The sequence below is a fragment of the Rattus norvegicus genome, chromosome 9 (genome assembly GCF_036323735.1).
Source record: "Rattus norvegicus strain BN/NHsdMcwi chromosome 9, GRCr8, whole genome shotgun sequence".
Classification (NCBI taxonomy): Eukaryota; Metazoa; Chordata; class Mammalia; order Rodentia; family Muridae; genus Rattus; species Rattus norvegicus.
The window spans coordinates 121,030,252-121,042,800 of NC_086027.1; the positions used below are offsets into that span (position 1 = coordinate 121,030,252).

A 12,549-nucleotide genomic window follows, 5' to 3' on the forward strand; every position below is an offset into this window, starting at 1 on the left:
AAAAAAAGAATAAAAATACAAAACCCTTGCCAAAAAAGGGAGAAGAATATTTGTCTCCCCTCCTTAAGAAGGTAGGTGAGGGCTGGAGAGATGGCTCAGCGGTTAAGAGCACCTGACTGCTCTTTCAGGGGTCATGAATTCAATTCCCAGCAACCACATGGTGGCTCACAACCACCTGTAATGGGATATGATGCCGTCTTCTGGTGTATCTGAAGACAGCTACAGTGTACTTACATATAATAAATGAATAAACTTAAAAAAAAAAAAGAAGGTAGGTGAAATTTATTTGAGATGAGAAAGGGCTCTATGGCCTATTTGAAGAAGAGGGTGTGTTAACTATATGCTTTAATTAGCACCTAAACTACAGATCAGAATATTCCCTATTGTGTAGGAGGACAGTCATGTAAAATGCATGTAGTTGAGCAATTTTGCACATCCTGTCCTCCAGCTAGAGTTCTGATCACATTGGGAATAGGCTACTGAAGTGTGCTTCAAAGATTCACTCACCCAGAAACAATTTTTCTTTTAAAACTAAAAATCATGAAAACATTTTTAAATTTAATCTTTACTTTCAATCTTTTATTTTTAATGTATTTATATAGAATATATAACTAATTATGAAAACTGTCATAAATTTTTCTAATAAAATAAGCACCACACATGAACATTTATGTAAAGGAAATTCACTGTACACAGTATAGCACCTTTCTCAGACTTTTATCAACTCATTATATGAGATTGGTTCAGTAGAAACCACCAGGGGGCACCCTCAGCACTGTCTTCCAGTTGTGTCCTACTTATGGTGTCCTGGACACTTTTGGAGCTGGGGACCGAACCCAGGAGCGCTCTACCAGTAAGCCAAATCCCCAACCCCAGCAGCATTGAATTTAATTCATCTAATTGAGCAACATCTCCAACCCTAAGGTCTGGCACACAGAAAAGGGCAAGAACAACACTTTTCAAATGTGTGGTGCCTCTCTCATCAGTTTGCGTCTTATAGGAGTCGTGAAGGGCATATCTTGTGGGCCTTCCCATTGTGGAGGATTAGGTTTTACACAACCTATCTACTCTAGCATTGCAATTTCCCTGAGCCTTGTGACTTCATCTGGGTTCAGGTAAACTGCAGCTACTTCTCACCTGGTAGGTCTGAGACAAGCCTGGGAGAAAAGCAGGAAACAGAGGATAAACACTGTGGAGCACAGTTGTTAGCTGGACATCTTCCTCAGTGGAACAGTGGAAAAACAAAACAAAAACCTTGTATGCACACATGGCTATATTACTAAATGTTATGGTTTGCCCTGAAGTTACTGTATTTTGATGCTAATTCCACTGCCCCAAGGACAGCTGCCTAGTCAAGGACTCAGAACTCAGGTGACTTCACCAGAACCACCTCTCCATTGAATCTGTAAAGTACAGGTGAGGGGCAGGTACAGGTAGAAGGAGGCCTGTCATTGGAGGAGAAGGAAGGATGGGCTGGAGAGAAGTTTGAAGGAAAAGGAGGAGAGGAGGAGAGAAAGGAGGAGAGAGAAGGCGAGAGGGGAGAAGCCATGGCAGGTGATGTTAAGATTCTGCTCTGTGTATTTACAGGTTGTTATCAATGTTCTTAAGGGATGGATGGTACCGGGCTTTGTATGTTTAAGAGGGCAATTATATCTTACCAATTGGGTCAAAGATTATTGTGTTGTGTCTTCTTTTATGTGAGGGTTTGAGTGTAGGAAAGCGTGCGGCTGGTATGTGTTTCCACCAAGATATCTAGTGGATATCTTGGGGCACTGAGGTGCCGGACCCAGCAGGGTAAGAGACACCAATACCTTTTTTATTTTTATATTTTTACAACAACAACTAAACATTCTGTTAATAAACAGAACTGATAGAATGAATCTCTGTATGTATGTTGAAAGCGGATTTATTAGAATGTCTCACTAACAGTGGCTGTCTACCAATGGAAAGTTGAAGAATCCAGTGTGGTTCAGTCCATGTGGCTGGATGTCTGTCTGTCTTCAGTATATACCAGAGTTTCAAAGAAGTAGGCTTTTTAATGCCAGAAAAGCAAAGAAAGAAAGGAGAAAAGGCAAGAAAGAACTTGCTAGCCAGAGGTAAGGTAAGTAGACAAAGAGAATGAGCTACCATCTTCAGTATTCTTTATATATGTAGGCTGCCACCAAAAGCTGTGGCCTAGAGTAAAGGTGGATCTTAACAACTCAAAAAATCTAGATTAAAGAAGGGTTTTCACATTTCAAAAGCTATAATTAAGAGAAATCCCCCCACAGTACCTAAACTTTTTCAGTTTTAGTTAATTCCACATGTAGTCACTTTGAATACAAGGAATAGCCATCATGTAAGACAAGACAGAAGAAATGAGAAAGATTTACCCCCTGTGGCAGGCAAGGAGAGGATAGGAAGTCATTTCCAAAGCAATGATTTCCCTCAAGAAAGGAAGCACTGGGATTTCACTGAAGGAGTCTGGCTATGTTCACGTATAGGTTTCCCTATCCCTGTACATGCCATGTTAGCCATCGTTGGACTAACGATGTGAAAATTCAATCTGCAGAGATTCATCCTATCAGGTCTGTTCATCTAGAGAACCTTTACTAAAACAGTTCTGTGTGTGAATGTGTGCTTATCTTCCCACTGAAGAGGATGTGCTGGCTAACAGTAGTATTCCACAAGGTTTGTCTCCCAGGGTTCCAGTACCTACCAGTGAAAACTAGCTGCAGTTTACCTAAGCCCAGTAGGAAGGATTCAACACAAGCCAAATGAGAGTGTTTATTGGGGGCAATTCTCTAGTGGGCTCACTGATCCCAAGGATAGAGTTTACTAGTCCCAGAGAGGTCAGAAAAGTCGATATGGGGGAGTGAGGATAATGAGCAGGGGTGGGGACAAAGAGAGAAAAAGCAAGCAAGGCAATCAGGGAGAGAAAAATGCAGTAGGCAGGGAGGAGGGGTGAGAGGGGAGGTGGAGGGAAGAGAGGGAAGGATGGAAAGGGGAGGGGGAGGGAGAGAGAGGCAGAGAAACAGAAAGACAAAGAGTACAAAATTTCTGGATTATTTAGGAAGAGCTTCTGGGGAAGGGAAAACTCGGCCCCTGCACTGTAAAGTTCAAGGTACAAGGTGGGGTATGCCAGACACGCCCTGTTACAGGTCGGGACTGAGGAGTGCTGGGAGAACCTGGAGGCCCAGACAGCTTTGGTGTGTTAAATATATGAAGGTCCACTGACTGTCGGGTCTGAATCCCAAAAGCCACAAAACAAAACTCTTGTTTCCTCAAATCTCTCTTTAGTTGCTAATATCTTGGACACCCTTCCACTTGTGGGACAGATTAATAACCCCAGTGCTCGTTGAGTACCAGGGGTTATGCAAGCTGTATACCTTGATTCCAGGAAGCGGAAGGGAAAGAGACAAATGAATGTTGTGAGCTGAGAGCAAGTTGAAGTGAGGACCTGGTCAGCACAGGGTCACCGCCCACGAAAGGGAGGAGCAAGCGGCTGGGCAGTGGTAGGTGGTGTGGTGGGTCCTTCCGGGGGCTGGGCGGGGAGACAGATGAGAACGCTGTTGGAGGACAGGCACAAGTGCTAGTGAAATTCAAATCCCTGTAGATCTGCAAAAGGTCTGGCTTCAGGCTTGATGCTTGGGCCGGCAAGTGTGTACCTACACTGTACGTTCAGCCCCGCCTACCCTTACAGAGGTCCTCAAGTCACTCAAGAGTACTGGCCATTCGGAGTCTTCACTGGACCTTCCAATCAGAAGGGAAGGCGGGCTTTTCCGGGTGCCTAGGTGTAGGATTCGCTTAGTAGTTAAGCAGTCTTAACTGGTCCTGGCTGCTGTGCTCTCTGTCCTGCCGTTGAATTCTCTGAGGCATGTTCAGGCAAGCTCCAAAGTTGCGACATGGTGAGCACTGGGGCGAGGGGGGGGGGGGGGGGCGGGCGGACGGGCAGGGGACTGAGCAGTGGGAGCTGGTGTGGTGGTTCTTTCCCGGGGCTGAGTTGGAATCCGCGGTTACCTGTGAGGTCTTAGCCACTCACTAGACCCAGCGGCAGTTTCTGAATAACTTCCTTGTAGGGGCTGCAACTGTGCAGAGCATTTGGCTTGTGTACGGAAAGATCCTTGGCGCTATCCCAAACTCAGAAGCCTAGTTTCTACAGTTCTGTTCTTAGCATTTAACATTAAGGTGTAAGATCCATTTGGAGTTATTTTGTGGGGGTTGTGGAAGGCATCTCATGTGCTGGGTAGCAATCCAATATCAAGCTGTAAAATAAGAGTAGAATTGATGAGGTAAAGGATTTCCTAAAGGTTAGGAGATAGCAAGGCACACTAAGTAGAATTTAGCTGAGAGAGGACTGCCTGCAAAATACCACACGTGTAAGTAGTAAGCTAACCAGGCCTGTTAGAGATTAGGATGCTATGATACACAAGTTTGTTCACCAGGATTGTCCAGAAATATGGCATCAGATCCCGATTAGCAACCAGCCACTAGGCCCATCTCCATATCAAAGAGCAGGCCTCTAAGAAGCTGATCAGTGGGGCATTACAGGATCACAATCAACAGTAAGGCCTGGTGTGCCACAAAGGTTTAGTTTTCTTCTTGAGAAAAGCATTGTTCGCCACATGGGCAAGATGACTCCTGGGACTGTAAGACCCTCGCTCTAGTCTCAGGATGGCGCACCCCAGATAACACGAGAGACCAGTCTTGATGTAAAAGCAAGAGGTCGTTTAATAATAACGAAGCTCCGGGCGAAGACGTGTCTCTCAGAAGAGACAGAGGAGTTGACCACGAAACTCAAAAGTCAGAGGGTTATATAGAGAAAGCTAGGGGGTTTTGGTGTGGTTACATACAATTGGCTCATTCAAACATAGCAGTGAGAACAAAGCAGAGAGAGTAAGTGCTAGAAGTCAGGGGCTTAACAGGGGCCTGAGGACACCTAGTTGAGATATGGCCCTGAGTGTGCTAGGGGGAGAAGTCTTCCTGCCAGACATCCCACAAGTCAGTCCCATTAATGCAGGCTGGTTCCTGCATTCCTTTTCCTTATCTTTATGGCTTGCTAGTCCTGCCTGGACAGTGTTTCCTGTGCTTCTTTATCTTTATGGCCTGCTAGTCCTGGCTACAGGGCTTAGCCCTGGGTCTGTGGCCTTTTGGGGTTTATTCTTTTAATTTTGCATCTCCAAACCTAGAATTCGTATAATTCTCCTTTCAGTGACAACCATTAGAAAAGGTAAAACAACAACAAACACTGTTGTATTGTGTGCTGGCCTGATCAAGCTACACTTTCCCTCTTTTTCCTGAGGTCCCCGTGTTTGAGCTCCTTCTGAAACTCAGGGACATGCTTGGCAGAGCCAGTAACCATCTAGGGCCTAGTCCTTGGGAGCTTTCCCTGGAGCCCTGGGTATAGAGATCAAACACCTCCACTAAAACCAGGAATATGCTTGGGGCCAGCGCATTTGGGAGGGGTTGCTTAAGATTCTGAGAATACAAGTCTTGCCACAATATGGGCTCTGGGTCCCTAGGCCACTATGGGCTTGGTAAGGAATATTTTTGAAATACACTGAGTTCCTTGTGCATCACTGTTTGATTAGACTTTTCCTGAGTGTGTCCCATTATATGATGTTTCTGCTAACTTCGTAGTTTAACCTGTCTGCTGACTTCATAGATGTCTCCCGTTTTTTTCCATTTCCCTCATGTAAACTGTAAACAAGGTGACATTCTTCTTAAGCTTACTTAGTTTAAGACCCTCGCACCCCACCCCCCAGCTTTTATACTTTCTACCTTCTCCTTTTCCTATGTTTTTCTTCCTCTGAGACCTTCCACTTAGGACACTGTCACTAATCTACTGTTTTAGGGCACTGGTGTACTTAAACATCCTGGAAATGTTTGCTGTGTAAATGTCCTATCTAAGTGGCCAGACTTGTAGCCTCCAGTTTATATTTGAATTGTTCAAAACTTAACCTGGAACCTGAACCTAAGATAAACCTAAGGGTGACAGCATACATGGAATGTAAAATCTACCTAGGCTAGATTCTCTTTTAGCATTTTAAACCCAGCTAACTGGATCTCTGCTGGTCTTTGCTACTTTGTGGTTTCTTTTTCCCCACTTTTAACCCCCCTCCTCAGCTCCCCTCCCCCCACCCTCATTTCACCCACTAACACCAGATAGGAGAGAAACAAGGATGGAGGAGAAAAAGATCCTTGAATCTAGTTCCTTGTACTTGACCCACAAGCTTGAGTCGAACAGTCTCCGCTGGGGGGAGTGAAGATGCAAAGCCAAGAGTTAGATTTGGGGGGACTGCTGGTTAATACAGCTGTCTCGAGTTTGTTTTTCCTAATTTTTATGCCCCACAGTGCCATTGAAAGCAAAGCCACAAGTTAACAAACAATTCTCCAAAATATGCACAGAATATCAGTTCTTATCCAGAGGCACCTCCCTGTTCCTTCCACCAAGGTCTTTTCTGAGGTATCTTGAAATCTCAAAGGAAACTCCTTTGAGTGACTTGGTGTAATGGAGGCAGCTGTTGGCTGTGAGGTGCTGAGAAGAAGGCAGAATCAGAGAATCGTGAGTGTTCTGCACAGCACTCACTCCCAGGCAGTACTTAGTTTACTTTCCTTTATAAAACTTTACAGAATGAAATTGTATGCCTATCTGGTTGATTAACCACATGTACTTTCACAAGAAGTCAGCATTAGATGCTTCCTTTGTCCTCAAATGTCTTTTTGTTTTAAGGTATGTCACTGAGGCTAGGGTACATATTACGTGAACACCCCACCCCACCTCACCCCGGGGCTGCAGTGGTGGCAGCCTGCCACATGCAAGGATTTTTTTTTTCTTCACTAAATGTTTGTGTCAATTTTGGCTGTCGAGAGATGTTTAAATTCATGCTGGCATAAGAATATATGCTCAATGCTTCTTTAGATATTTAGACTGTTTTGTGTAACAAATATCAGTTTATTACCCCTAGGATGGCGAGCCTCCTCGAGACAGAATAAGTAGTAAACAACACAACACTTAGCATTCAATATTGAGCGACAAAGATTCCAGCTCTGAGTCCCACACCAATGGAGTGCTAGACAGCATCTTAGAACCTTCAACTGTAAAACTGACTAAATAGCACATACCATTGGGGATTACTGTAAAACTAGGGGTGAAATGTGTAAGACTGTGCAGGCCCTGTCACCTAATGAGCACCAAATAAACATTAGTTACTATTTCTGTCACTGGTGTTTGTGTTATTAGAGAGCCTATGCAGGATAGGGGACAACAGTAAGTGTGCACTGGTAAACACAATCCCCCCCCTCCACACACACATCATTAGGAATGATGAGAGATTGAGACTAAGACAACTCTAGCAGTTAACATTTTGGATTGTTTCAATGACACCCTTTTCACTTGGTCTTACTACCTCTGAACATTGCTAATATCCAACCCACCTTTTTATCTGTTTTTAAAAACAAAAATACATAAAATGGACTATTAAGGCAAGCTGACAACAGCTTTTTCTTTTTTTTAATATTTATTTTTAGTATGTGTGGGAGTGTGAGGGCACCCTCAGAGACTAGAAGCGTCTGGTCCCCTGGAGCTGGAGGTAGAAGCAGCTGTGGACTTTCCAATGTGGATGCCTGGAACCAGGCCTTGGTCTTCTTCAATGGTAGTCTGTGCTCTTAACCACTGAGCCTTCTCCCCAGCCCCCAAAACTGCTTCTCTTGAAGAAGGGAACACATGTTTTAAAATTGTATCACATTACCTAGTAAGGACTATCACAAACAACAGATGCTGTTAAAAAAAAAAATACAGGTTGTGATTTAGCCATTAAAACGTAGAAGACAGGCACAGTGTCCCTCTAGCTGACCTCAGCCTCTGTCAGATTTGTATCTCATGTAGTAATAGAGCCTCAGGTGGGAGGTTCTCAAAGATTGGACACGATATTTATTACCCACCAAGTTTGCAGAGCAAATACATGTTATCTCAAACTATTGTATAGTTTTCTAGCCTGCAACTTTCCCTAAATGATTTTTACTATTTGTTCTAAAAAACAAAAAAGCTCAACAACAACAAGAGAAACCCCAGCATGCTGTTTCCTGACATTTTCTGTATTTCATTTCCCCTAGAAAGAGCAGGGCCCAAAGCTTCTGAATCATGGTGGGCTGTACTTAAGGACAATAGTGCATTAACACACTTTTCTCCCATTTAATTTATTTTAATCATTTTATTCCAGCAAAGCTTCAGAGGGCAGAGGGGAAATTCCATTCCCCCCTATCATATTCTGCCCTGCCTTGCTGCACATCAGCTCAGTGGCTTACCAAGGGCAAAGTTTTAATGCAGGTTTGTTTTTGTTTTTGTTTTTTTTTTCTTTAAGATCGGGGTACAGTGTTTCTAAACAGAAAGAACTGTTCTAAGTCCATTAGTAGACACCAAATAGCTTTGAGAATAGGTCTTTCTGGAAACACCTTCAATAATGTCAGCTTAGGGTGCTAACAGAGGCCACTTGAGAAATCATTTTAAACCAAAACTAGGAAATCCACTTAAGAAAGGGTTAATAAATCAGTATAAGGACGAGACGTTAGAACTGTTGATAGTCACTGTACACTGACTTTAAACATCAATTAAGAAAGTGGTAATTGTTCAAATTCTGAAGGTTATGATAGGATCAATGAAAAAACATCTTTCTTAGTGAATCATAAGGGAGAAGCTTATGATTTGACTCATTTCCCAGTCAATGGAAGCCTGTGGTTTGAACTTGTTTTCTAGTTGGTATGGTCACAGCCTTCAATGGGTCAGAACCAAAAGCCATGTACTTTGGAATGCTTGTACGAGGCTCAACATTGACAGTAGAAATTATAAAAATATGTATAGTGAATAGTCACATGAAAAGTTAATACGAAACTGGAAACGGAAGTAGAAAAATTAATATTACTGAATGAATACAGTATTACATGTCCTTTTGATACCGTGTAGCTAAATCAATAAATATATTTATTAATATTTTTGAGTTAAATATTGCAAAATAAAATAACTTTAAAATATTTATTGACTCGTGTGGGTGCATGTACCTACTTGCACACATGTGAGTGCCACAGTGCACATGTAGAGACAAGAGGACAACGTTCAGAAGTTAGTTCTCTCCTTCCTTTATATCTATTCTGGGGCTAAAACTCAGATCATCAACCCACTGAGACATCTCACTGGCCCTAAATAAATTCTTTAAATCTCTATTTACATCCCTTAAAGTTCCTATACTCAAGTTGACAAGAAAACAAAACAAAAGATACTACTATCTTAGTTCACTTTCTGGCCAAAGCCTGGTCAATTTTTTTTAAAAGAAAATAGGTTTGTTGGGCTCTTGACTGTGGAGACTGGGGGTTTAAAGAACACAGCAACAGTGTCTGATTAGGGCCTTCTTGCTGCATCATAACATGATGAGGGCATCACTAGTGAGACAGGGCAGATGTGATAATGAGGTTTCTCTACTTGTCCTTATACAGCCACTGTGCCATCATGGGGATTCTATTCGTGGTCGTATCTAAACTCAAGTTAATGAAGACACTGAGCAAAAGTTCTGCTTCTTAGCACACAGCAAAAAATGTTTTATTGCTTTGAAAAGAAGAAATCTTGCTTCATCAAACCACAAATAGGCTGGCCCATGACAAACAGAAGAAGTGGATCCCACCTTGCCCCCTGTGTCTTCCTTTGAAAAGTACTATTGTGCCTGTGAGTAATGGGCACTTGGTGTGCATAGAAGGGGGGGAGATCAGTCAGGTTTATGGTAGATGGTCGTTAATGTACTTCCTGTAGGTGGCCTCCCAACAGATATCTTCAGAGAGAAGTTAAAAAGCAGAGAGCAATGAAGGTTATTATTCTGGATTCTGCTTTCTTTTTCTCTCTGGACAACTCTTGTCATAGAGCAGGCTATGGAAGAGACAAGACAGGAAGGCTCTTGGTGATCACTGTTTGACTCCATGCCATCTCCCTCACACTGACCCTGTCTAACCATGCATGGGCCAGACTCCTCTGTATTAATGACTCTCCCCTTAGATTCTGATTGTCACCTCGACAATTTCCAGAAGGTGTCATTACAGTCAGCATGCAGTCAGTTTTCTGTATACTTGGGATTTGTATTCCAGGTCACCTCATCAATATTACATCTAGGAAGGGCCAGGTCTCCTATGTAAAATTGTGTAGTAATAGCATAAGACCCAGACACCCCCTCCTTACACCATAAATCAATTTAGATATTTTACAATATTCAATACAATGTTGCTTCTAAGAAAACATCTTGAATTATTAGGAAATTGTGACAGGCAGATAGACTCTGCGTGTTTGGTACAGAAATAACATCTTTTAAATAGTCTCTTCTTCCTTCTCTACTCTCCTTTCATTTTGTCTCATTTATATCCTTCTATATCTACTTTTCCTTTCCATTTCTTTATTCCCCATGAGGACAGTGATGTATTAAGATAGAATCTCATATGTAGCTCAGGGTAGTCTTGAATTGAAAATCCTCTTACATCTACTTCTTGAAGGCTGAGTTATAGGTGTGTATGTCGTGCCTAAGTTTTTCAAGCAGAAATCCATGTATGTGGAACCCTGAGCAACAAATTAACTGTCTAATCTTTGGGAAATTGCTAAGGTGATGACAATATTGAGGAATATACTAAGAGAATACAGCCATGCCTCCCCTTCTGTTAGCTCCTGGAAGCACATTACTGTAGGGATATAGAATAATCCTAGGCATTAGTTCTAAAGCAGTCTATTTCACTTGAGACAATAAGAAGGACCAAAATGACCAAGAGGGACTAGAGCTTAAAGCACCATAAAGGCCCTCTCAAGCCAGACAAGGACACCAGGAGATGCTCTAAAAGATTCAATGATTCTTGGCCAGAGAGGAAAAGCTGTAAGAGAGGGTTCCAAGGTGCTTCCTTCTGCCTTCTCACAGTGTTTATTTATTTATTTATTCACAGTGTTTAGTATTTATTTAAACGCAGACACGTATTGGACAGGGTAGAGATGAGTATCTTTATGATTCACATGGCAGTCTTTCCAGACCAACCTCCATGTCCACCTCCTTGCCATTCAACAGAGCATCAGAACATGGGATCTGCTGCTGACACTTTGAAGCAGTTCCAGAGAGATCCCTGTTATGTGACTATTAGTTTTCAAAATGTTTAATTCCAAGATACTCAGAAGTTGAAAGGTTCATAGGAAGAATACACAAGTGCCTTTGGCTGTGTTAGTGATGGGCAGGGAAAGAAAAGTCCTACAGGTTTCCCTTAAAGCTTTCCCTCCTGTGTTCTTTTACATCATGCGAAGCATGAACTGTGCTTGGTCTCTGAAGTCTTGCACCGCTTCTCTCTGGTAATGTTGTCTGATGAACAGGTAATGAATTCTGGTTCTTGATGTGCATGCAGAGATCATTTCCTAGTAATTCAATGTGTTTTTTTAGAATCAACATTTTATCGAGTATTGTAAAACATCTAAGCTGATTTACAGTGTAAGGAAGATGTGTCTGGGTTCTGTGCTATTTCTACAAAATTTTACATGCGTTGAGCATACAGTAACTCAACTATGTTGTTGTGGCTGCTCAGTATTGCTTCTTGACCATCTAACTCACAGGAAGCACATTATACTGTCATTTCATGAAGTTTGCACTAGCAAACATTACATTAAAAAGTGTCATTTCTCAGGGCTGGAGAGATGGCTCGGTGGTTAAGAGCACTTACTGGTCTTCCAGAGGTTCTGAGTTCAAATCCCAGCAACCACATGGTGGCTCACAACCATGTGTAGTGAGATCTGATGCCCTCTTCTGGTGTGTCTGAAGATAGCTATTGTGTACTTAGATACATGACATGAATCTTTTTTTTTTTTAAAGTGTCATTTCTCTGGAGTATGCTCAGCAATTAATTTTGTATCAGCAAATTAGGAGAGCAGCTTTCAGATGCACACATTCACAGTTAACAGAGTCTGCTTTTGAAAACTGTTGTGAAGTGTGATGCATATTCTCCCATCTAGTCATCTTGATCTACTATAAATTTGTTCATTATTGGAAAATTAAATTTGAAGACATTAACTAAATTATGGATATAGTGATACTGGGAAATTGTATTAGGAATAAAAATACAAAACCCTTGCTAAAATAGGGAGAAGAATTTTTGTCTCCCCTCCTTAAGAAGGTTGGTGAAATTTATTTGAGATGAGAAAGGGCTCTATGGCCTATTTGAAGAAGAGGGTGTGTTAACTAGATGCTTTAATTAGCACCTAAACTACAGATCAGAATATTCCCGTTTGTGTAGGAGGACAGTCATGTAAAATGCATGTAGTTGAGCAATTTTGCACATCCTGTCCTCCAGCTAGAGTCCTGATCACCCTGGGAGCAGGCTACTGAAGTGTGCTTCAAGATTCACTCACCCAGAAACAATTTTTCTTTTAAAACTAAAAATCATGAAAACATTTTTAAATTTAATTTTTACTTTAAATCTTTTATTTTTAATGTATTTATTTAGAATATACAACTAATTATTTATGAAAACTATTATAAATTTTTCTAATAAAATAAGCATCACACATGA

At 41.8% G+C, this 12,549-nt stretch overlaps 1 protein-coding gene across 7 annotated transcripts in view; it reads left to right on the forward strand.

The window, feature by feature from the left end:
- The window catches only part of LOC120094815 (zinc finger protein 431-like), a 51,681-nt gene that overhangs the window by 10,821 nt on the left and 28,311 nt on the right, over positions 1-12,549 (forward strand). The window contains exon 1 of one of the 7 annotated variants that reach the window (XM_039084904.2): positions 3,522-3,887. The exons of 4 other annotated variants lie outside the window; for them this stretch is intronic. In XM_039084904.2, coding sequence (XP_038940832.1) covers positions 3,885-3,887 — 3 coding nt within the window. In that variant the 5' untranslated portion in view covers positions 3,522-3,884. Of the gene's footprint in view, positions 1-3,521; positions 3,888-3,947; positions 9,695-12,549 lie in introns of those variants that run through there. 2 more of the 7 variants (NM_001409278.1, XM_039084909.2) reach the window with 2 other exon arrangements.